Source organism: Mustela putorius, unplaced genomic scaffold (genome assembly GCF_011764305.1).
Source record: "Mustela putorius furo isolate JIRA1106 unplaced genomic scaffold, ASM1176430v1.1 tig00003988_pilon_pilon_pilon, whole genome shotgun sequence".
NCBI lineage: Eukaryota > Metazoa > Chordata > Mammalia > Carnivora > Mustelidae > Mustela > Mustela putorius.
The window spans coordinates 14,584,454-14,610,476 of record NW_025422127.1 but is presented as its reverse complement, the minus strand read 5'-3'; the positions used below and the strand labels follow the sequence as shown (position 1 = coordinate 14,610,476).

At 38.1% G+C, this 26,023-nt stretch overlaps 1 protein-coding gene across 2 annotated transcripts in view; it reads left to right on the top strand.

The window, feature by feature from the left end:
* Positions 1-26,023, top strand: part of KDM5A (lysine demethylase 5A) — a 97,680-nt gene that overhangs the window by 56,025 nt on the left and 15,632 nt on the right. For both annotated transcript variants that reach the window (XM_013046431.2, XM_004773709.3), the window contains exons 15-25: positions 2,584-2,765; positions 3,132-3,256; positions 3,705-3,855; positions 5,224-5,338; positions 7,423-7,778; positions 12,081-12,219; positions 15,224-15,403; positions 16,180-16,341; positions 18,051-18,602; positions 18,961-19,104; positions 25,437-25,596. In XM_013046431.2, the coding sequence (XP_012901885.1) occupies positions 2,584-2,765; positions 3,132-3,256; positions 3,705-3,855; positions 5,224-5,338; positions 7,423-7,778; positions 12,081-12,219; positions 15,224-15,403; positions 16,180-16,341; positions 18,051-18,602; positions 18,961-19,104; positions 25,437-25,596 (2,266 nt within the window). The remainder of the gene's footprint in view (positions 1-2,583; positions 2,766-3,131; positions 3,257-3,704; positions 3,856-5,223; positions 5,339-7,422; positions 7,779-12,080; positions 12,220-15,223; positions 15,404-16,179; positions 16,342-18,050; positions 18,603-18,960; positions 19,105-25,436; positions 25,597-26,023) is intronic.

Here is a 26,023-nt window from a genome sequence, read left to right as displayed (position 1 = left end):
CCATCTGTCCTTTCACAGACCACTTTACTAATTCCCAATAAGTTTCAGGATCATTATTTTAAAAACTTGATGTGATCCTTGACTCATCCGTCTCTTTCACAGTCATCTGCTATCTCGTTTGAAGTTTTTACTTGGGCAGTGTCTCATTAATTCCACTCCCATCCCCCTTTTCTTTACTGCTACCGTTTGGTTTCATTCCTTAATTTTCTCACCTTGATTATTTCAAATAGCCTTTTAATTTGTATCTCTTTTTTCTTCTCTCTGTTCTCTCCTAATAATTTATAATTTTCTGAGTTATATAATGTTGAAAAGTATTATAAGGAAAAATTGTTCTGTGATAGCAAAGCTTGGGAAATGGTAGATTAAGAAAAAACTACTTGGGGGGCGTGGTGCCTGGGTATCTCAGTGGGTTGGGCCTCTGCCTTCAGCTCAGGTCATGATCTCTGGGACCTGGGGTGGAGCCCCGAATCAGCCTCTCTGCTTAGCGGGAAGCCTGCTTCCTCCTCTCTCTGCCTGCCTCTCTGCCTACTCTCTCTTTGTCAAATAAATTAAAAATCTTCAAAAAAAAAAGAAAAAACTTGGGGATAAAGAAGTAATGATTCCTTACTGTAAAACTTCTATGATATGCTGGTGTTCATTGTTAATCTCTTAAATTGGGAGTATATGGGTAATACATAGCGTTTTCCCATAGACAATTTATTTGATTTTTTTGCAGAGTATCTTCTAGGGCTAGGGGTTCCTGGAGCATACTTTAGGATCTGGTGTAAAATTTATTTGAGACAGAGACAGACAGACAGACAGAAAGTGAGTGGCAGGGGGTGGGGGCCTCGGGGCAGAGAGAGGGAGAATCCCAAGCCATTTTAACCAACTGAACCATGCAGGTGCCCCACATTTCTTGATGTATTAATATCCTGTTTGCCAGCTGTTCTGAAGCTGTGTAAATTCTTAGAAGCTCAGAAATACCTGCAGTGCATTTTGGAACCATTTTTACATGAAATAATTTTTAAAAAAGATTTTATTTTATTTATTTGTCACAGAGAGAGAGAGAGAGAGAGAAAGAAAGCACAAGCAGGGGAGCAGCAGGCAGAGGGAGAAGCAGGCTCCCCACTGAGCAGGGAGCCTGGTTCTGGATCTTGGGATCATGACCTGAGTTGAAGGCAGGCACTTAACTGACTGAGCCACCCAGGCTTCCCTACATGAAATAATTTTTAAAGCAAATATTAAAGGCTAATATCAGAAATGGGAAGATATGGGTGTATGGTTAAGAGACATGTAGATTAAAACCAATATCAAAAACAAGATCTGTTTTGTAAGAACTGAATTGTGTCTGCCAGTGAATAAATTATTGTGTTTTTACCTTGGGTAAAAGTTTGCTTTCATAGGGAAATTAGGTTTATAAGTACCTTGCTTACACAAGTAGTGACTCTAAAGAGAACCCTTGTATATTAAATGGAAGTCTTTATAAAATGCACTTCAAATGCTCTTATTTTCTTAAGCTGGCAGACTGAATTTAATTACCTTTCTTTTTGATGTCTTGCTGAAGTAGATTATATTTTGATTTGCATAGTTGAAGTAATTTTTACTACTTTATCTTTGCATATATTTGTATTTATCCAGGTTATTTTGAGATCATTGATTACTAATATATTTATATTCAAGATTCAAGGGTATATTATCCCTCGGACCAAAAAAAAAAAATAGGGGGGTGCGGAGCCTGGGTGGCTCAATGGGTTAAAGCCTCTGCCTTCGGCTCAGGTCATGTTCTCGGGGTCCTGGGATCCAGCCCCACATCAGGTTCTCTGCTCGGTGGGGAGCCTCCTTTCCCCCTCTCTCTGCCTCTCTGCCTACTTGTGATTTTTCTCTGTCAAATAAATAAATAAAATCTTAAAAAATTTTTTTAATTGATGTTTTTCTTGCTTTAAGGAGAAGACAAAATCATATGAAACAAAATATATAGCTTCATGAATTGTTATATAGTAAACTTTGCTGTCATCACAATTCTAGTCAAGAAATAGAACTTTGGGGGCGCCTGGGTGGCTCAGTGGGTTAAGCTGCTGCCTTCGGCTCAGGTCATGATCTCAGGGTCCTGGGATCGAGTCCCGCATCGGGCTCTCTGCTCAGCAGGGAGCCTGCTTCCCTCTCTCTCTCTCTGCCTGCATCTCCGTCTACTTGTGATTTCTCTCTGTCAAATAAATAAATTAAAAAAAAAAAAAAAAGAAAAGAAATAGAACTTTGTAAAAAAAAAAAATAGAACTTTGTTAGCCACCCCAAAATTGTCTCCCAATTACAATTTCCCTCCCTCTCCTCAAAAATGACTACTTTGACCTTTGTAGTAAGTTCCCTGAATTTAAAAAATAGTTCTATCAGTCAACTGTGTATTCTTGCACACAAAGGTTTAATGTTTCCCATTTAAAAAAAATTAAGAATGATTAATTTTAGAAAGTATTTTGATGATGTGCCATTGTACCCCTCGTGTTTATATCTTAAGTCAGATTTACCTGTAGAAGAAAATTTAATAACTCTTAAGTTCTGATGCTTGAGAGCTTGTAAAGACTTGATGTAGTGACATGAATTGTTTTTCAGGGCGTCCTGATGTCAGAAGAAGAAGTGTTTGAACTTGTTCCTGATGATGAGCGACAGTGTTCAGCGTGCAGAACCACGTGTTTTCTCTCTGCTCTCACATGCTCCTGTAATCCTGAACGCCTTGTGTGTCTCTACCATCCAACTGATCTGTGCCCCTGCCCCATGCAGAAGAAATGTCTTAGGTATCCTTAAGTTTCTTGTAAAACTTGTTACTTCTTTTAAAAAACCGAGTGCACTGTTCTTTGTAATTCCCCTTTCCCAAGTGTGCACTGGGAACTTTTCTTTGTCTCTGCTTCCCTGCTGAGGACCAATCCTTTAAAGTTGGCCCTAAACTTGGCAACTAATGTTAGATATTTTTATCAGTTGATTTCACATGTTCCTTGTCTCTCCCTGCATTAAAACTCTGTGAGTGGCTTTGATCTAAGACCCCATTTCCTTGGTCGTTTATTAAGCTGATTTTACTTAAAATTTATTTTAATGTTGTTGGTTTGCAACGTTTTTAATTTCTGTGTTTTTTGTTTATTTGTTTTGTTTTTCTTTGTGCTTAGATACCGCTACCCATTAGAGGACCTCCCTTCTCTGCTGTATGGTGTGAAGGTCAGGGCACAGTCCTATGACACTTGGGTCAGCCGTGTTACAGAAGCATTATCTGCCAACTTCAACCACAAGAAAGGTTAAGCTTTTGTGTGCATACACATTGAAAGAGGTCTTATTTTGTTTTATGTGCTTTTCCTCCAGTAAGGGAAAATTGTAGGCTTCATATGGGATTTGTAGCTAGTAGGTTGGTTAGTTTTCTATTTGAAAATTTTCTTTTACATAAATAGTTAATATAAAATGGGACAGACAACTAACTTACAGTAGATAACGTATTTTGGGGAGCCATTGTTATCAGTGGACTGCCACTAAAGGTTAGTTAAGAAAGAGGAATTACCTTCCTGGAGAGAAATTGTCTCTAAGGGTTAGGAATGGGCACCTGTTCTTAAGCTTTTATTGCATTGGTGAGATTTTCACAGCTGCAGTGTTTCCACTAATAGATTGATGACTAACTTGAGAGAGGTTGGTGAGTATTTTTAAATGCCTTTTTATGTCTGTGGTCATAGTATGTAGCTTTGTTTTTACAGATTTGATCGAATTACGAGTAATGCTGGAAGATGCTGAGGATAGGAAATACCCAGAGAATGATCTCTTTAGAAAACTCAGAGATGCTGTGAAGGAAGCTGAGACTTGCGCCTCTGTGGCTCAGCTGCTTCTGAGCAAAAAGCAGAAGCATAGGTAAGACTAAGAAGAGTTCTCCAGTGGTTTCCTGTGCATTTTTTCGTTTTGCTTGTTTGCTTTTCTTGTAGAGTAAAAGCCAAAAGTGTAACTGGCCCCTCCCAATCTATCTTTGACCTCTTGTTGTGGCCATTTCTCTCTCTTCAGTTATGTCCCAATTTTCTCTCCTACTGCTCTCCCTTTTTTCTTGTTCCACTCTTGAGTCCTCTTCCCCTTTGAGCTTTTTAACACCAGGCATGCTTCTGCTTAGCGCCTTTGCACTTTGCTCTTCGAGCCCTCTTCTATCATATCCAAGTGGCTTGTTCCCTCACTTCTTTCAGTTCTTTTTCAGATCGCTGACACATTCTTCTTGAAGAGGCCTTCTCTGACAACGCTTTATAAAACTGCAACCTTCTTATTCTTTTCCTGAGCTCTTTTTCTCTTAGCCCTGTCACGTCCCGATATACTGGTTTATTTATTATCTCCTCCTTTCTTTCCCAGTCCCACTAGACACCTTCTAGACTAGAATGTTGCAGACTTTTTTTTATCCTTTTTCATTGCTCTATTCTTGTGCTTAGAATAGTGTCCTGCAAATACTGGATGTGCAATAAATATTTGTAAATAAATAAATGATACTACATGCTGAAGGCAGGTGGCAGCAAAGACTAACCTTGGTGGATGCTGGAGAGGCTGTATTTTTAAGAAGTGTAGAAGTTAAAAAAAAAAAAAGTGTAGAAGTACGCACCCTTGATTTAATGGAATTCACATGTGCTAAATGTTCTGCGGTATTGTTTCATATACATGCCAACACTTTCCTGAATGGGTTTTGCTATGGCCCTTCATGTTGGGTTCTAAATCACTTTGTACATTTTTTATTTACCATTTGATTAGAGAACTTTTCTTTGAAGCATTGATCAGGGAATTTTCACCTGTCATTGGGTCACTAACCCCCTTGGGGAATCTGACAAAAGCATACGGACCCTTTTCTTAGAAAAATGTATATACACATACCATTCCAAATCCGTTTCAGAGGGGTTTATCATCCCCTAGCCAAGTTAAAGGCCCTTGTTCCACATTTTAAGGTTTTTGAGGTAGAAGATTTAATTTTATTAATAAACATAGTATTTTACTCTGAGGAATTTATTGATTGTTTAAAGTGCTCAATACTTGGAAGATTGGAGGAACTGTAACTTGGAGAGTTGAATCTTTGAGTCATTAACTAATGAGGGTAAAAACCTAATTTGGAAGTGATCACCATTACAGTAGAACCTCTCAAACATTCGTATTCTGGGATTGCTTGGGTGAGAATTCTAGAGAGACTAGAAGCTCCTTTGCTATCAGGTGACTATGGATTTTTCTTACTTATGTCTCAATATTATTTCATATCAGGCAGAGCCCAGATAGTGGGAGAACTCGGACCAAACTGACAGTGGAAGAATTGAAGGCCTTTGTCCAACAACTTTTTAGTCTTCCATGTGTCATCAGCCAAGCTCGACAAGTAAAGGTGGAGTATTACATTCTTTTCTGGGGTAATATCCTTTGTAGTATGGGTTTCTGTTTTGGGTCAACAAAATAGTATGTCTAGACTAGCTTTTTGTTCCGTTTGTCACATAAATGGTGCTGTTTGAAGGTTTTCAGTAGGCAGTAAGAACCCCTGGTTTTGTTCTTAGCCTTGTATTCTCCTTTTCAAGTTCTGGAACCAATGTAGTTAGTTTAGAATTTTTTCCTACATTGATTTTAGATCGGAATCCTCATTTAGCACAGATGTAATTGAGATGCAAGAAAATAGTTAAAAGAACCTGAATGTATCAGTAAGTTACTAGTTCATGAGCTTTTAAAAATGTGAGCTCTGAAATTACTAGGGCCCTGATGGCTTCTTGAATATGTACAGTCTTAAAAAGTATATATCAAATATATTAATCAGCATAGTTAGTAATCCTCTGGTAGTTTGTGGTGGTTTGTGATTTGGCCATGGGCAGGGTATCTAAAATGGTTTTTATCAAGGTTATCAGCTTAGGCGCACCTAGGTGGCTCAGTTGGTTAAGCGTCTGCCTTGGGCAGAGGTCCTAATCCTAGGGTCCTGGAATTGAGCCCTGCATGGGGCTCCCTGCTCATTAGGAAGCCTGCTTCTCACTCTTCCTCTGCCTGCTACTCTCCCTGCTTGTGTGCACTCTCTCTCTGTCAAATAAATAAAATCTTAAAATAAAGGAGGGGGGTATCCGCGCGTAAAATCCAGTATCAGTTGTGTTTCTGCTGTTATTCTATGCCATGGGAGCATTTAGTAGTTGACCACTCTTTCCTTCCTGAGAGAACTTTCTTCTCTGAACATCTGGGACATCATCACACGTTCTGTTTTTCTTCGCTCATTCACAGTTCCTTCTCTTTGGTGTTCTTTGTCATTTGTTTTCTCCTTGGCTTGACTTCTGAGTGTTGGAGTATAATAGGAGTCTCAGCTCTTTTTTTAGATCCTGACATCTTACTTGTTCAGTGACGTCAATATCACCTGTATCTTATTGATCCCCCAGATCACCAACTCTCAATGCTTTTGTTCTCTCCTACGGGCTTGTACATCCAGTTGTGTGCTCTGCTTATCCAGTTGTATCCCTCTGCCTATGACTAAAAGGCATCTTAAAAACCTTTTAGTGAATCAAATCCTTGATTCCTTTATTTCCCTTATAGCCCACATCCAGTCTCTAAACAAGTGTGAATATTCAGAATGTTTCCCAAAGTGAACCATTTGCCATCATCTCCATTGCTTAAACTGTGCTCTGAACTGCTAGATTCTGCCCCTTGGATTACTGTAATAGCCTCTTAACTCATCTCCCTTTTTCTTCTCTGGTCCTTGACAGTTTATTTTTCATTTGGTAGCCAGTGTGATCATGTAAAATGTAAATGAAATCATATCACTTCTCTGTGGTTAAAATTCTCCAGTGCTTCCCCAAAACCATTAGAATGAAATCTAAACTCCTATATGGCATTATGTAATCTGACCTCTGTTTATTTTTAAACTGCATTTTTCCCCTTTGCTTCCCATCATCCACTTTAGAGCAGGACGTTCCTCTGTGAAAGGTTGTGTGGTTATTATCCGCCCAGCCTGAACTGCTCTTCCTCCTAAGGTCCTCTAGCTCCTCATTTTAGTGTCAGTTCATCTCTTTCCTGTGACCACCGTTGCAAAGTAATATGCCCGCCTCTCTGGTCATTCTTTATTGTGTTGCCCTGTTTTATTTTCACAGCACTTAAAATTAACTGAAACATTTTCTATTCAGTGTCTGGCTGTGTATATGTTCCTTGAAGACAAGGACTTCCATTTGTTTCAATGCTGTGTGCTTAGAACAGTGGCTGCATTGTAGTCCGCAGTCATTAAATATTGTTTGAATGAATTAATCATATTTTAAAAGTAAATGTGTAAGTAATTACAGAGAAGCATAATTATGTTCTTAACTAGTATATCTGGTGCTATAGTGGTGAGATTATTGGATTAGAATTATTAGTCTAGAATTTGATATTTTGCCTGAACTTATATCTATTCCATACTCATTTTGTATCTTTTAAATTTGTTTTTTATTTTTATTTTTTTGACTTTATCAGAATCTCCTGGATGATGTGGAAGAGTTTCATGAACGTGCTCAAGAGGCCATGATGGATGAAACCCCAGATTCTTCCAAACTTCAGATGTTGATAGACATGGGCTCTAGTCTCTATGTGGAGCTACCTGAATTAGCCCGACTAAAGCAAGAACTACAGCAGGCTCGATGGTTGGATGAAGTAAGACTGACCCTGTCAGATCCACAACAGGTCACTTTGGATGTCATGAAGAAACTTATAGACTCTGGGGTGGGGTTGGCCCCCCACCATGCCGTGGAGAAGGCAATGGCTGAACTACAGGAGCTCCTTACAGTCTCTGAGCGATGGGAAGAAAAGGCTAAGGTCTGCCTACAGGCAAGGTGAACACATATATTGGTGACTGTTGCCTCTTTAATAACTAATGGTAGAACTGAAGGATGAATTTAAGTATCTGTTTCATTAAATATTTAGTTAGATGTTTTATGCCTTCCCTGACCAGTCACTAAATTATCAAATAAGTCTGCATATAAACAGTTTCAAATATTGTGTGCATGTTCCTGCAGAGTACTTTGCTAAGTAGTTTAAGTGAAACAAAGTAGTATTTTGTTTAGAACCTTCTCATTACCTATACTATAGTTCAGAGCTAAGAAATATAATGCTCACTGCAATATGTTATTGTTAACTGAGAGGTACAGAAAAATGCTATAGGAATTCAGAGGAGGAGAGGTCATTTTTAGCTCTAGTGGTCAGGAGAGAAGCTTGAGAGAAAATAAAGAACTTAGGTAAAGCTTTGAAGCACAAGTGGGATTGAATGGAAGGAGAGTAAGAAAGATCCAACTAATAAGTTTAAAGAATACTTAGGGTGTGTTAGGTGACAGAAGTTAAATGGGCTTTGTTTGAGTAAGGATTTATGTAGGAAAGTAGTGGGAAAGGGGAAGCAAGAAAGACAGGAGACCATTACACAGTTGCATTAGCATTGGTACCCTCATTGGATTTGCAAGATTTCAGTAAACCATTCACCGTACTTGATTGTATATCAGCTAATTAGACTGTAATGTTCTTTATGAAAGTATTTCTTCAGCTAAAATTAAGACCTATAATTTCTTTTGTGAGGATGAGAAACCTGGCATACTTAAAGCCCATAGTTACTAAATAACACAACTTTTCCTGTCAACTGCAACAAAAATAAGTGGCTGGCAAAGTACTTAAGTACACGAAGACTCCGGAATGAAGTGGAAAAGGCTTTAAATTTGAGCTGTGTTGGGACACCTGGGTAGCTCATTCGGTAAACCATCTGCCTTTGGCTCAGGTTGTGATCCCAGGGTCCTGGATTGAGTTCTACATTGGGCTCCCTGCTCAACGGGAAGTCTCCTTCTCCCTTTGCCTGCTGCCCTCGCTCGAGCTTGCTCTCTCTCTCTTGCTCTCTCTGGCAAATAAAATCTTTAAAAAAAAAAAAAAAGTCCATTGTAAGACCTCCAGAGAGATGATAAATAAAGAAATAGATTTGAGCTGTGTTATATAACAAACACAGTTCTGTTTAACCGAGAAAAGGCTGGATATATTTTTGCTGGATATTTTGCTGTCTAGTTGTCATGGGGAATACATACTAAAATGTATCTATAGCTTTTCCTGTTTGAAACCTTCAAATTATTCATGGCAGTTCCAGGAGCATAGTAAATGGGAAAAGCTAAATAACTGGAATGCAAAACCTGTTTTGATACACCTGATGCAACTTAGAGTAGTCTACAGAATGAGATTTTGTTGGTAGTAGTATTTGAAGACTTTTTTCCTCTCATTTTCCACATTTACCAGTCACTAAGTTTTAAGGAGCTCACCTGTAAAATGTCTCTCGAATCTGTCTTCCTCAACTCCATTGTCACTGACCTAAGTGTGGGGTTCTTGTATTTTCCCTTAATCTTTGCAATTCAGTATTTATGGAGTACCTACTACATGCCAAGTACTATTTCTTTTTTCTTTTTTTTTTTAAGATTTTTATTTATTTATTTGACAGACAGAGATCACAAGTAGGCAGAGAGGCAGGCAGAGAGAGAGGAGGAAGCAGGCTCCCTGCAGACTCTGAGAGCCCGATGTGGGGCTCGATCCCAGGACCCTGGGATCATGACCCGAGCTGAAGGCAGAGGCTTTAACCCACTGAGCCACCCAGGCGTCCCCCCCAAGTACTATTTTTAAGTGCCGTAGAGATAGTAGGGGAAAAGACCCACAAAGTCCCTGCTGTACAAGAAAGCCAACATTCTAGTGGGGAGAGACAGGTGAAAAGTGAGTGAATGAATGTTTGAATGAACTTCAGATAATTAGTGTCATGAAGAAAATAAAATTAGTAAGAAAATAGAGGAAGAGGGCTTGGTGGGGATAGTGGGAAGCGGAATCTTCTTTGTTTTCTAACTTCTGTTGAAGTTAGATTTCTGAAACACATCTACGTCATTTCTGGGGAGCCTTCCATCACCTGCCAAGTCAGTTTAGGTCCCCCTGCTATTATTATATTTTGATAGATGTATTCTTGGCCTTTTGGATTGGTTAACTTCTGACCGCTGTTTTCTCAATATCCTGCTCCTCTGCTTTTGGCCTTCTCTCCCTGCCTCTTGAATAATGTCATTCCTCAAAATTCTGGCCTAGACCACTTCTTTTTTCACTCTGTACATCTCCCTGGAAATTTCTTCTTATTTTCTGGCTCAATTGGCCCTCTGTATGCTAATTAACTCCAAATTCTTATCTATAGCACTGATATTTTTCGTAGATACTGTCTGCCTATTTGGTAATTCCATTGGATGTCTTGTTGGTACCTCAGATTCCACATATCCAAAATTGGATTCATTAACTCTTTCCCATCATCTTGTCCTTTGTTCCTTTTTCCTTTGAATTAAACCATTGTTTTTTCTCCTTTAAACAAGCTTTGGAAATTACCTTTGACCTTTCCATTTCCATACCCTCAACCTTAGTTAACTACCAAGTCACATTGATTATATTTCCTTGATGTTTTTCACTTTCATTCTTCTTTGGGGTACTGTCATAGCTGACCTAAATCATAGCCACAGGCTCTGGGACCTCACCCTGCTCTCATCATTCTCTGCACTGCAACTAGTATTTTCTTAAAAGACAGCTGTAGTTTTTTTCACTCCTTTGCTTAGAGCCCTTCACTGTTTCCTATTCCCCTGGGGATGACATTTAGAGTCCTTCATCTAATTCATAAGGCCATCTTGTAATCTAGCCCTTTGCTTAAGCCTCATCCCTTGCTAGTCTTCCTTTGCATTCTGTGTTTCAAGTGTCATGATCACCCTGTTTTCCTCAGACATGCCATGTTCTTTCTTGTCTCTGGGCCTTTGCATGTGCTCATTTTCTCCTCTGGAACACTCTTCCCTTCTCCCCATCCCCTGTGGTATACACTTACCCAGCCTCTGGTCCCAGCTTTCCTGACTCACTCCTATTCAGAAAGGCTAAGAAAGCTTAGGCGTCACTTCTGGGAATCCTTCCATCTCCTGCCAAGTCAGTTTAGGTCCCCCTGCTATTATATTTTGATAGCATCTTAACAGTGCTATGAATAATCCCCCTCTAACACCACAAGATTAAAATGTTTAATGAGGCAAGGGCTCTGTCACTCTGTCACTCCTGTGTATTAATAGTCTCTAGGAACTAGCACCGTGCCTAGCACGTGGTAGGATTCATGGATAATGAAACTGTTCCCACCCTCGGTAGCTTCCTATTGCTTCCATGGTGAAATTTATGGCTCTCAAAATCTCTTACATCTTTCTTTCCTGTCAAAATTCCCCTACTTCTTGCTCTTACTCCTGCTCCTACCTCACTCCCGTCCTCACACTGGACTACTAACTTTTTTTTTTTTAAGATTTTAGTTTTTAAATTAAAAAAATATATAATCTCTACCCCCCCCCCCCCAGTGGTACTTGAACTCATGACCCTGAGATCAAGAGCTACATGCTGTACCCACTAAGCCAGCCAGGTGCTCCTGGACCTCTAACTAATTTTTAAACATTTCTTCATGTCTTTGTTCATTATATTCCTGGGTTGTTTTTTTTTTCCTTTAACCTTTCACTTGAGAAAATCACACTTCTTTTTTAAGCTTTGGCTCAAAGCCTTTCTCAGCTCCTCTAAGCAGAATTAATCACAACTTCCCATAGTGGTGAGCCTAAAATGATTTGCTCTTTGTCCCCAGTACAAGTTTAATTCTTACCTTGTATTCTGATTCACTGAGGATAAGGTCTATTTTATTCATCTTTTAACTAGGTGATATTGAATGTGGTTGAATTAATTCCTGGACTTAGAGACTATTCCTGGACTCCTAGACTATTGCTTTCCACACTGCTGTCTGACACGCATCTCTGACAATTTCAGATATTGTGGAGAACTAACATAGATGCAATTTAGTGTAGTGAAAAGAGCAAGGTATCTGAGACTCATTCTGAATCAGTGTTTGAGCTGTGCCATTCACCGTATTAAATGGTTTTAGGAAAAGAAATAATTTTTGAGTTAAGGTTTTCTTATTTGTAAATTGGAAATTAAAGTAATAGCTGCTTTGCCTCCCTTATAGGATTGTGGTAAGAACTAAATGAAATCATATATATGAAATTTCTCTGCATGTTCTAATTTAAATGTTGGTAGTGTTTTGACTTTTCCTTATGCATCTGCCCTGTCTTTGTGGTTTTTTTAAGACCACGGCACAGTGTGGCAAGTTTAGAAAGCATAGTTAATGAAGCCAAAAACATTCCAGCCTTTCTACCCAATGTATTGTCCCTGAAAGAAGCATTACAAAAAGCTCGAGAATGGACAGCTAAAGTGGAAGCTATTCAGGTAAGGAGCCTCTTGAATTGTCCTACAATTTTGGTAATGCTATCTCACAGATGAATCCTTTAAGCCTTTAATTCTTTAAAATAGAATAACCATAATAAAATAATGGTACTTAAAATTCAGTTGTTCTTCCATCTGATTCTGTCATTCAGAATAAATATTACCTATTTAAATGTTACTTCTCTGGACTCCCTGCTATGAAAGATGGCGGAATTAGCTATTTATTTAACTCCTAGCAATAGGGAGTTTATTCCCTGCTGTGTTCTTTGAATCTTTGCCATGTGTGCAAATAAATTTTAAAATAGGCAGAAAAAAGAAAATGAAATTAAAATTTACCGAACACCATAACACTTATAATAGATATTATTCTAGTTGTTTGGGAGTGGAAATGTGAGGGAAGGATGTAAAGATAGTACGCTGGCACTCAGAAAGACATGTATTATATATTTTAATTTAAAACAATATATAACATACCTCCTGAATTATAAAAACCTTGCAGCATTTCATTATTGAGTATGTATATACTTTTCTTTTGTATGTACTCTATTGTAGAACTATATCCAAAGAAAAGGAAACCAACTCTTTGCTGTCCCAAGAAAGAACATACTCTAGGTGTCAAGTTCTAATGACTTTTGTTTTAGTTTATTTTCAGTTAACTCTTTCTGGGAGCTTCTTAGATGTGCTCTTTCTATACTGTTGTTAAAATTATCTGTATTTTCCAAACTAAGGATTGCTGGAGGGGAAATGGGTGGATAGGGAGATAGGCTAAATGGATGATGGACATTAAGGAGGGCATGGGTTGTGGTGGGCACTGGGTGTTCTCTGTAAGTGATGAATCACTAAATTCTACTCCTGAAACCAGTACTATATTATATGTTAACTAACTTGACTTTAAGAAATATTGGAAGAAAAAAAATTATCTCTGTTTTCATCAGGACAGCTCCTCTGTTTCATCTTTTTTTTTTTTTTTTTAAGATTTTTTCATTTATTTGACAGAGATCACAAGTAGGCAGAGAGGCAGGTGGGGGGAAGTAGGCTCCCTGCTTAGCAGAGAGCCCGATGCAGGGCTCGATCCCAGGACCCCAAGATCATGACCTGAGCCTAAGGCAGAGGCTTGACCCACTGAGCCACTTAGGCACCCCATTCTCTGTTTCATCTTTAACCCATTTCAGGAGGTTGGTTGTCCTCAAATATTTGATTACCCTTAGTTGGCTGTTAATTTATGACTATAGGACCAAGTCTACAAGATGGCTGTCTTGTGTTTCCTCTGTAATTTTGAAGGACTTGTCCTCCGCCAAGCCCTCCTTTCATTGGGAAGACTTGACTCATAGGATCTAAGTAAGTGGACAACTTCTGTTGACAGGCATACTCTAAGATACAGAGCTTGGGAACAGGCTAAGTCAAGCCTTAGCCAGAAGGTCTTTCGTAGTCAAATGGCTATAGTTGGGTACAGGAAGGGATAGCAGTAAACATGGTATTTCTCAGTTGTACCTATTTGAGCTTTCTTTTCTCTTTCATATACCTGTCTGTTCTTTAATCCTAGTACCACAGTGATTTAATTATGCCATTGTAATATCACTCAGGGCTAGAACCTTCCCATTATTATTACTGAAGATTCACTTAAGTTGGGGTGCCTGGTTGGCTCAGTTGGTGGAGCATGTGACTCTTGATCTTGGGATTGTGAGTTCAAGCCCCACACTGGGTGTGGAGCCTACTTTAAAAAAAAAAAAATCACTTAAGTTTTTTGTCTGTTTTTCCAAATATTCCAGTATAACTTTCAAAATGAATTTATAGGCAAATGAATCAGTTAACATAGGAAATAACCTTTTATTGCAATGTCTGTTTATAGCATGTAACTATGCCTTTCCCTCATTCAGAGCTTCTTAATAACAATGAATGTTAAGGGCATGTATACAGTTTCTTAGACTATGTGTCTGTCTGCCTGGAGATTCATCCAGTCTAAGGTATTACTCTGAATTACTGCCTGTTGGCTGCCAACCCACTGCAGGTGTTCTTGCCAAATCCCTGAAATGGATTACTTGTTAACCCTCTCACCTCTTTATAATGATTTCTTTAGTGAACTTAAAGCAGTAATAGTTTGAAAAACAGTAATTTCATTATATGGAAATATTAAACCATTGTGACTTAGGCAAATATCTGTTCTCATCTGTATTTATATAACATAAAATGGAGGTGGCTATCAGCACCAAAATACTGCTCTGTAGTCATTGGGAAAGTTTGAAAGCCTTTGAAATAGGAGAAATTATGGGTGTTCTTTTAGTGGAGTACTGGAAGTTTTCTGGAGAACTCTCCAGGATCATCTTACTCTATGAGTGCATGCTGTGGATTTTTTTTGACCAGGCTATTTTACAACTTCGCAGTTATTAAAATTTAGAGTACTACAAATGAATTGTGTCCATAGAAAGACAGTTAAATTCATAATGAAACAGTTGATTTCTCCATGGTAGAGAAGATGAATTGTCCTATATGATATTAAGTATGTTTCCATCTGTTAGCAAATTTCCTGATTGTATTTATAAATGTCTTTTTTTTTTTTAAGATTTATTTATTTATTTTAGAGAGAGAGTGTGTGTGAATGGGGGAGGGTCACAGGAGGAGAGAGGAAGCAGACTTCCTGCGGAGCAGGGAGCTGGACATGGAGCCTGATCTCTTCAACTCATGACCTGAGTTGAAACCAAGTGTCAGATGCTCAACCAGTGGAGCCACCCAGATGCCCCTGTGTCTGTTCTTTAGATTATCTTTTGAACTGATTTTTACATCTTGACTGGCTCCCTCGTTGATTAATAAAAATCTTTGACAGAATGAATTTTCAGACTTTTAAAAAAGGACATTGGAAGCTCTATTAGTTCAAGAAATAGAACTAGGTTTAAAGAACAACATTTAATAAAAAAACTCAATGCTAAATTCTTTGTAAGATCTTCTGACCAATATCACTAGACTCCATAAGAAAGTGCAAGTCATGTGAGAATGCACTTTTGTGTTTCAGAGTGGCAGCAACTATGCTTACTTAGAGCAGCTGGAGAGCTTATCTGCTAAAGGGCGACCTATCCCTGTGCGTCTGGACGCGTTACCCCAGGTAGAATCACAAGTGGCAGCTGCACGGGCATGGAGAGAACGGACTGGGAGGACCTTCCTTAAGAAGAATTCTAGCCATACCCTGTTGCAGGTAAAGAACAGTTAGTACTTTAATACCCTTAGGTAGGAGTTTCATTGGTGAAGATTATTTTCAATTTATCTGGTCATGGTTTTATAAGTGATTCTTATTAAGTGATACCAAATGTTGACTGGAAATCTGTTGCCTTACACAGATTTATCCACAGTTCATCTTGTACTGCATCCAGAAAAAGGAATCAGCCTGGATCTTATCTCTGTTACTAATGGATTCTGTCCTTGAAATATCTTACATGTGTTACCCTTTTCATCTTGAGCAGTTGAAACGCCCTAGTAGTTAAAGAGCATAGGCTTTGGAGTAAGGTACTTCATGTTGAGGACTGGCTCTCTAATTGCTAACCCTGTGTCCTTGGGCAAGTTGTTTCCTCTCCGAGCCTTCGTTCCCCAGTTTGTAAAATACAGGTGATATACCTACAAAAGAAGGTGGTTGTGAGGATTGCATTAGGTGTGTGTAGAAGGTACATAAGAAGGTGCCTAGGACAAGATGAGTGGTCAGTAAATGGTTCCTTTTTATTATTTTCAGTTTTAAGATTTTTTTTTAAAGATTTTATTTATTTATTTGACAGCGAGAGATCACAAGTAGGCAGGCAGAGAGAGGAGGAAGCAGGCTCCCCGCTGAGCAGAGAGCCCAATGCAGGACTCGATCCCAGGATCCCGAGATCATGACCTGAGCTGAAGGCAGAGGCTTAACCCACTGAGCCACCCAGGCGCCGCCCCAGTTTTAAGATTTTTTTAAAAGCCAGGACTCAGTGTTTGGTTTTATTTTTGTAGGTGCTGAGTCCCCGGACTGACATTGGTATATATGGGAGTGGTAAAAACAGGAGGAAAAAAGTAAAAGAACTAATAGAAAAAGAAAAAGAAAAGGATCTGGACCTTGAGCCTCTGAGTGATCTGGAGGAAGGATTGGAGGAAACCAGAGATACAGCTATGGTGGTAAGAAATTATGTAATGCATTCTGAGTCTGCATCGTGAATATAGAATTCTATAAAGCTATTAGATTCGCTGGTTTTATGTTCTTAACTATTTTTACTTTTATCTTTGGCTTTATAGTAAAATATTTCATTTTTATAGATTTATAATCCAAGTTTATTAGTCTGCTCATTCCCTGTGAAACTGTCTTTTCCATATCTCTATTCTTTTTTACTATTTTAATAGTCGTCTAATATTCCATCAGATTGTCCATAATTTATTGAACACTTCTCTGATACATCAAATACTTTATTACTCTTTGCTATTATGGATAATATAAAGTGAAAATTCTTTATAAAGTCTTTTCCTTTTTTCAAATTATTTTCTTATACTTGGCTCTTAGGAATGTGGTTACCAGGTTAGAATTTAATAGCATTTTATGACATTTAATACTGTGCTTTTAAAAGGAATTATATCCATTTAATGACACTAGCTGCTATTTAAAATATCTCCCTTCTCTTAGTCTCATTCACAGTGTAGTGGATGCTCAAGAAAATACTTGTAACTAAGTAGAATGATGGGTGTTTTTGGAGAGGAGGAGGAATGTGTGAAGATGACTAGGAGCCTGAGGATATAAAGAGAAATAAAAAATGAGTTTGGGCCTATTTAACAGTAGGGAATTACATACATTAAGTTACTTGATATGATGTTTCTGCCTACATATGATCCTGTGTTTTGGGGTTTTTTTTTTTTTAAGATGTATTTATTTGAGTGAGAGAGCGCATGAGCAGGGGGAGGGACAGAGGGAGAGAGTGCAGGGAAGCAGACTCTCCCGCATAGCAGGGAACCTGATGTGATGTTCGATTCCTGGACCCCAAGACCACAACCTGAGCTGAAACCAAGAGCTGGATGCTAAATTGACTTAGCCACCCAGGCACCCTCAAATGATCCTGTTTTGAGGCCAGTGGAAATGATTTATTAGGGAGCCTGCCTATCAAGTCAGTCCTGTCAGATGAATAGAACTGGAAATTATTTCAAAATTGTTTCAGTGCTATCAGTTTAAAAAAGAAAATGCATTGGCAGTGTTCATGACAATTAAATTTTGTTTACTTTCACTTATTTTTTTAAATGAATTACATAAAACCTTGTTATATTTGGCCATCAGACTTTGTTATTCTACTTCTGCATGAATTAGAGAAGCTATTGAGAAAGAAATAAAAATTGATTTGTGTAGAAGTCATCCCCTGAGAAGGAATTACAAGGGGATGAGAAGTAATATTTATTGGGTGTTAACCTTGTGCGAGGCACCAAGTTAGGCACTTTCATGTGTTACCTTATTTAATCCTCAAAAAAACAAAATGGGGTTGGTTGGTATCCTCATGTTTCAGAAAACTGAAATTTGGAAAACTTGTGCCCCAGACCAACCATCTGTAAGTACAAGAGCCAGGCTTTGTGCTTAGGTTGCTTAACTCTAACGCAGATTATCTTTGTATTTTACCCTACAGAAGAGTTCTAGGTACTCTACTGATAGAAATTGCCAAATATGGCAGCACTTTGCCCATTTCACAGATGAGGAATGTTTGCACCCAAATTACAGGAAATGATTGATAAATGCCTGTTTGTTAAAGACAGTGCTTGTCATAATGAGGGCACAGTGTGGAGATGATCTCTCAGCTCTGATTTGGCATTTTTGCACTATTTTTCAATGACTCTTAAATGTTTGTTGTGTACAGGTGGCAGTTTTCAAAGAACGGGAGCAAAAAGAGATTGAAGCCATGCATTCCCTCAGAGCAGCCAACCTAGCCAAGATGACAATGGTGGACCGTATAGAAGAAGTAAAATTTTGCATTTGCCGCAAGACAGCCAGTGGGTTTATGCTACAGTGTGAGCTCTGCAAAGACTGGTTCCATAACAGCTGTGTTCCCCTTCCTAAATCAGGTTCCCAGAAAAAAGGGTCTAGCTGGCAGGCTAAAGAAGTAAAATTCCTTTGCCCTCTTTGTATGCGGTCTCGAAGGCCGAGGTTAGAGACTATTCTTTCACTCCTGGTATCTCTTCAGAAGCTGCCTGTACGTTTGCCTGAAGGAGAGGCCCTGCAGTGTTTGACAGAACGAGCTATGAGTTGGCAAGATAGAGCACGGCAGGCCCTAGCCACAGATGAACTGTCCTCTGCCCTAGCCAAACTGTCTGTGTTGAGCCAGCGCATGGTGGAGCAGGCAGCTCGAGAAAAGACTGAAAAGATCATCAGTGCAGAACTCCAAAAAGCAGCTGCTAATCCAGACTTACAGGCAAGTTTAGGGTTTTCTTTCTTTTTTTTATTTCATGAGATTATGTGTATAAATTGTAAATCAAATATATTTTACCAGCTGACTAGGAAAACAGTAAGTTGCCAGCAGCTATGTTATCCATAACATCTTTCTTGTATATGCCTATAGAATTTTCTTTGGGTATATACCTGGTCATTTTAGTGAACCATTAACCTGGAAATATCATTGAGACAGACCTTGGCATCATAACCAAATAATTTGATGTGTACTAACTGTTGAATTCTGTTGGTCTTACATTTAGGTGTTCTTAAGTGCACATTAATTACCCCTGTTTATTTAGTTTTTCCCTCTGTTCATGTTGGAATTGTTTGTTGTTTAGGGACACTTACCTAGTTTCCAGCAGTCTGCTTTTAACCGGGTGGTGAGCAGTGTTTCTTCTTCCCCTCGACAAACAATGGACTATGATGATGAAGAAACAGATTCTGATGAAGATATCCGGGAGACATATGGCTATGACATGAAGGTAATTAATGGACAGGCATACCTGATCACTGGGCTTGTTAAAACTACTGAACACTAATGTTTGAAGCCTGAAAGTAAAAGAGGAAGCTAGTCTATTTATCCTGCCTTTGTGGTGATAGCATTTTTTTCTAAGCCCCCCAGAATACAGACTGATAAAACAATTTTTTTAAAGGATGGAGTTTTTTTTAAAAAATCGGTGTTTATTTTCTTTACCTTGTAACTCCTTGTGGCCTAAAGGGACTAGAAAAATCATGCATTTAACATGGACGGGACTGGAAGAGATTACGCTGAGTGAAATAGGTCAAGCAGAGAGAGTCAATTATCATATGGTTTCACTTACTTGTGGAGCATAACAAATAGCATGGAGGACAAGGGGAGATGGAGAGGAGAAGGGAGTTGAGGGAAGTTGGAAGGGGAGGTGAACCATGAGAGACTGTGGACTCTGAAAAACAGTCTGAGAGTTTTGAAGGGGTGGGGGGTGGGAAGTTGGGGGAACCAGGTGGTGGGTGTTGGAGAGGGCACGGATTGCATGGAGCACTGGGTGTGGTGCAAAAATAATGAATACTGTTACGCTGGAAAAAAAATTAAAAATAAAAATCATGCATTTAGATTACTGAAAGCTTTCATGGCTCATTTCAGAATTTTGTTTCCTTTGGGTAGCTTAAGTCTGTATAGTTATGTTTTAAGAATCCCATTCTAGCAGTGCTTTGAGTCTTGCTCTGATTTCTCATCTGGATGGTGCAAGATAGAATGTCCTATTCAGAGATGAGTTATACTTGGGCCCATGGTTCAAATTTGCAGTTACAGCTGCAGCTAGAACAAATTATTTACCCTCACTGTGATTCTTTTGATAATGACACTACACTGGTTTTGGCAAGTTTGTTTTGTGTTAGATCCTACTGGCCTTTTATTATTTTGTGTCAGGCCCAGGTGCTTTGTCTTTTACTTAGTAGTAATAACAGGCAGAAACTCTGTCAGGTTGCAGTTAATCCATTGATCTGTTTTATATTAGTCTTTGTTGAACTGTTTAGAATTTGTGTCTCTAACCATTAATACCATCTGTCATAGATGCTTGTAAGCTATCTGCTGTAAAATACTTTTCTCAAGATAAAAATGGATCTTGGGAATGTTTTAACGAGGGAATTTTTAGTTTTATGAATTAAAGACTTGAGCAAAGTTAAAACTTGAATTAGCCTGTTATGGTAAAGTTCTAAAGAAGCAGCTGGGCAGGAATGCAGCCCATGCCACATATAAGTTCGCTAATGCTAGAATTGCCCATTTACTATGCTTAGAGGCCTTATCTGGGTTGTTCTCTTTCTAGCACAGTAAGTATCAATCAGTGCTCTAGAATTGCTAAACGGGATGGACTTTAGAAGCATTTTAGAAACCTGTGGAAACAAAACATCACAAATATTACATGATTTTAGGGCTAGGGATCAAAACTATGGTTTGATATGGTTGTACAGAGTAATCTTTTTAATGAAAATTATATAGTGGTGTTAGCTTATGAGCTCTCCTTTGGTAGGAGGGGACTTTATAATATGAATTAGGAATTTAGTGTTAGCAATATATTTGATAGCTTAGAAAAATAGAAGAATGGTAGGTGCAAGACTTAGGGTAATTAATTCTTGACAAATCAGGAAACAACAAATTTTGGTGAGGATGTGGAGAAAGTGGGACCTTCTTACACTGTTGGTGGGAATTCAAGCTGGTGTAGCCACTCTGGAAAACAGTTTGGACCTTCCTCAAGAAGTTAAAAATAGAGCTGTCCTGTGACCCAGCAATAGCACTAGTAGATATTTACCCCAAAGGTACAAATGTAGTGACCCGAAGGGGTACCTGCACCCCAGTGTTGATAGCGGCAGTGTCCATGATAGCCGGATTGTGGAAAGAGCTGACATGTCCATTGACAGATGAATGGATAAAGAAGATGTGATATATATATATGTATAAATGTATATGTATGTATGATATATAATACATATATCATCATATATAGGATATATAATAATATATGTTATATAACATATCCATCAATAATATATATATCCATCAATAAATTATATATATATCTCTCTCTCTCCCTCGAGATGTCCATTGACAGAAGAATGGATAAAGAAGATGTGAGATAAATATATATATCATTGTATATATCATACATATGATATATATAAAATATTACATATATATTATATGTAATATATACAATAAAATATATATCATATACATCATTATTTTAATATATTTTATATATTAAATATATAAATCATATATATAAATAATATATATTCCATATAATGGGATATAGTGATATCCCATTATATGATATATATCAGAAAGAGTGAATACTTAGCATTTATATCTGTGTGGATGGAACTGGAGGGTATTATGCTGAGCAAAATAAGTTAATCAGAGAAAGACAATTAGATAGTTTCACTCATATAAGTGGAATATAAGAAACAGCGTAGAGGATCATAAGGGAAGGGAGGGAAAACTGAATGAGAAGTCATCAGAGAGGGAGAAAAACCATGAGAGACTCTTTTTTTTTTTTTTTGAGAAAGAGACAGTCAGAGAGAACATGAGTGAGGAGACGGTCAGAGAGAGAAGCAGACTTCCCGTGGAGCTGGGAGCCTGATGTGGGACTCGATCCCAGGACTCCAGGATCATGACCTGAGCCGAAGGCAGTCGTCCAACCAACTGAGCCACCCAGGTGTCCCGAGAGACTCTTAATTATAGGAAACAAACTGAGGGTTGCTGGAGGGGTTAGGTTAATTGAGTGATGGGCATTAAGGAGGGCATGTGATATGATGAGCACTTGATGTTACAGGCAACTGATGAATTATTAAATTCTGCATCTGAAAGTGATGCTGTAATGTATATTGGCTAACTGAATTTAAATTTTATAAAAAGGATAATTCAAGGTCACATTTACCTTGATGTAGGTTAAAAATATTTTTAAAAATTAATTAAAATGTTATTTGCTGATTTAGTTATAATTAATTTGGTGATTTTTTTTTCCATTTTTATGAAGTTCCTGATTATAACCATGAATTCATCTTTAAAATAGTTTGAATTTAGTATCTTGGCTTGAGAGAGAACCCTTAACGTTTAGGAAGAAGAGTAGAAAAATAAAATCAGTCATTTGATCCTAGTTATCATAGCATTTAATTTGTGCTTTATGTTGTTGGGTTACTTCATTTGCATGTAGTATCTTGTAATCACCACTGAATCAGGAAAATCATTACTTAGGAAAATATATGTTTAATGAAGGAAAGTCTGTCATGGATCTTTTGTATGTGTGGCTGGCATATCCTTTCACATACTCATATGATCATTTCCTTTTAGGGCATATTGATTTCCCTTTACTGAAACTGTCTGTCCATATCACAGTTTATATTTTGCAAATGCATTTAGTGCAGAATTGCGCATCAGAAAGGAGGATATGCAACAGTAGTAGCTCTTCTCTCCTGAGAAGTTCTTTCTTGCAACCTAGTAATTGCTTATTTTAAAAATGAGAAAGGTTGGGTTCCTGGGTGGCTCAGTTGTTAAGTGTCTGTCTTTGGCTCAGGTCATAATCTCAGAGTCCTGGGATCAAGCCCTGCGTTGGGCTCCCTGCTCAGCAGGGAATCTGCTTCTCCATCTCCCACTCCCCCTGCTTGTGTTCCCTCTCTCCCTTTCTGTCAAATAAATAAAATCGTTTTTAAAAAATGAGAAAGGCAAATAAAACACTTAGATTCTTTTAGGTTTTCCTCTTCACCCTTTTTAATGCTTGGACTGCTTGAGCTTTGGTGGAAATAGAGTCAGTTTTATTTGAGAGTTTAGTCCAGCATAATACCACATAAGATAGAGTGACAGATCTGTATATAAAACACATTTCTCACCAAGAGTACATTCTACCTTTCTTCTATGTTTGCCATTAATGGGACTTAACTATAATTTTCCTCCTTATGGAGAGTAATTTGTTTAAGCTTGTTGTTTGTCAGTTCTTTTACTTTCAGCCTGTTTTTTTTTTTTTTTTTAATGTGTCTCTTGAACATAGTATATATAGTAGGGTCCTTTCTGAACTGCATCTGTATGCATTTGTGTAATACTGTTGAGTCTTGTTTTTTGTGTTTTATTTTTTAAGTAATACTACAGTCTCTCTTAATTGTGGGTATTTAGTTCATTTTCATTTAATGTAGTTGTTGACATGGTTGTGTTTAAGTTGATCATTTTGCTGTTTATTTTTTGTTAATTTTTTTTCCTTTGTTGTACTTCTTTGGGTTACCTGAAAAAAAAAATGTAATGTTTGATTTCATTTCCTTTATTGACTTCTTGCCTTATAGCTCTTTTTGTTTATGTGTTTTCAGTGATTGCTTCAGTGATTTTGTCATGTCTTATATTTTTTTCTTTCCCTATGATCCTCTGCCTTATTTCTTTTTTTGTTTTTTAATTTTATTTATTTGACAGAGAGATCACAAGTAGTCAGAGAGGCAGGCAGAGAGAGAGAGAGAGAGAGAAGCAGGCTCCCTGCTGAGCAGAGAGCCTGATGCAGGGCTCAATCCCAGGACCCTGGGATCATGACCTGAGCCGAAGGCAGAGGCCTTAACCCACTGAGCCTACATGTGCCCCATATTTTAGGTTTTGTAAGCCACATATGGTCCCTAGTGGATATCCTTTTTTTCCCCCCAACTCTTTAAAGACATAGACTATTCTTACCTTATATGCCATACAAAAAATGAGCTGCCAGTTGGGTTGCAGTGTGCCAACCAGTTCTGCTCTCCACATTTGTTTTCTGCCTGCTGCCTGCCTTCTGCTAGAAGAGGACATTAGAAAATATTTAAAAGGCCTGAATAGTGAGAAGGGACGTGATCTTTCCCATGTTTTATTTTTCTCTATTCGTGTTATCATCTGAACTGCATGTTTTGTTTTTTTCTTTTTTCCTTTTTCTTTTTGTTTTGCTCTGGCAATGGGAACTGGGTCCAATTTGTAGTTGTTTTTTCACATCCGTGAAACCAACTACATCACATTCCGTTAGAGCAGAATGAACTGGCCAACACTTCCTTCTTAGAGATCTGGCTCCCATCTCTGCAGGGCCTCTTCTCTGAGCTTGTAGGTTCTAATAACCCCACTTCTTCCCTTTGTTACTGCAAACTCTAGGGTTGACAACTTTTTCTTGGTGTTAGCTCGGTGCTAGCTCTGTGCTATTTTTGTCTTTTCAAGCCTTTAATATACATCTAACCAGTTCATTAAATTATCCTTGTTGAAAGGCCTGTGCTTTCTGTCTTCCTGATTGCACTCTACCATTAAAGCTCTACATGTGAGCTTCTGGAAACTAACTGCAGGGGAGAATCATCTGAGAACTAATTAAAGCTGTCAGAAGTACATAATTTGAATATTGCCAGTTAGGCTCTTCATTGTATTAAGAAAGAACAATCTAAGAGCAATTGATAAGCCTCTAGGCTTGAAAACCTTTGGAGAGGATTAAATGATTTGTGTCTTTCAGATGTCACATCTAAACCTTTCTTCCCTTCCTAAGTCCGAAAAGTGTCAAGGTTCTCTAACTTGGGAGTATAGGAGTTTTTTTTAGTTGTAGACTGTAGAAGGTAGATTAGTTAGTAGTAATTTTCTTATAGGTTTATTATCTCTGGATTGTTTTTGAGGTTTACTTTTTCCATTTTGACCTAAAACTGTAGTCATTACTGACCCCCTCCACCATTCCCCCACACTGTGGGCATTTTCTGTCTTATTTAATACTGTGCATTTAATTTTAAAGTCATATTTAAAATTTTTTTTAATTTAATTTTTTAATATAAATTCAGTTATTTAACATATAATGTATTATTGGTTTCAGAGGTAGAGTTCAGTGATTCATCAGTCTTAAATAATACCCAGTGCTCATTACATCACGTGCCCTCCTAATGTCCATCACCCACTTACCCATCCATTCTCCCCACTCAGGCTACCCTATTTGTTTCTTATAATTAAGAGTCTGTTGTGGTTTGTCTCCCTCTCTGATTTTGTCACGTCTTATTTTTTCTTCTCTTTCCCTATGTTCCTCTGCCTTGTTTCTTAAATTCCACATATGAGTGAGATTATGTGATAACTGTCTTTCTGTGATTGACTTATTTTGCTTAGCATAATACTCTTTGGTTCTATCCATGTCATTGCAAATGACATGATTTTTGATAGCTGGTAGTATTCCATTAAAGTCATATTTTTAGTATATTACAAGCTTGAAAGCCTGCAGCTAGGTCCTTGTCACAGGGTAAATGAAGTGGTTCTAATTCTGAATACCCCTCTTCGTTTCCTCTTTTTTTTCCCCTTTTTTTTCCTTCTTTGTTTCTTCTTCAGGACACAGCCAGTGTGAAGTCCTCCAGTAGTCTGGAGCCCAATCTGTTTTGTGATGAAGAAATTCCCATCAAGTCTGAAGAGGTGGTCACTCACATGTGGACAGCACCTTCATTCTGTGCGGAACATGCTTATTCTTCAGCTTCTAAGAGTTGTTCTCAAGGTATTACCCTTTAAAACAGTGTAAAGAAGATATACCTGAGGGGTGCCTAGGTGGTTCAGTTGGTTAAGCGTCTGCCTTCAGCTCCGGTCATGATCCTGGGATCCTGGGATCGAGCCATGCATTAGGCTCCCTGCTCAGCAGGGAGCCTGCTTCTCCTCCTACCTGCTCTTATTCTCTCTTGCTATCTCTGTCTCTCTCTCAAACAAATAAAATCTTAAAAAAAAAAAAAGATATACCTGAAACCAGGGAGAGGAAACATTGTACTAAGGCTATGAATCCCTCTTTTTAAATTTTTTTTTAATGTTATTTATTTTAGAAAGAGGGAGCAGGAGGGGCCAGAGGAAGAGGGAGAGAGAATTTCAAGCAGACCTCATACATAAAGTACACACAAAGACTTGGCTTTTCTTTTTTTTTTTTTTTTTTAAAG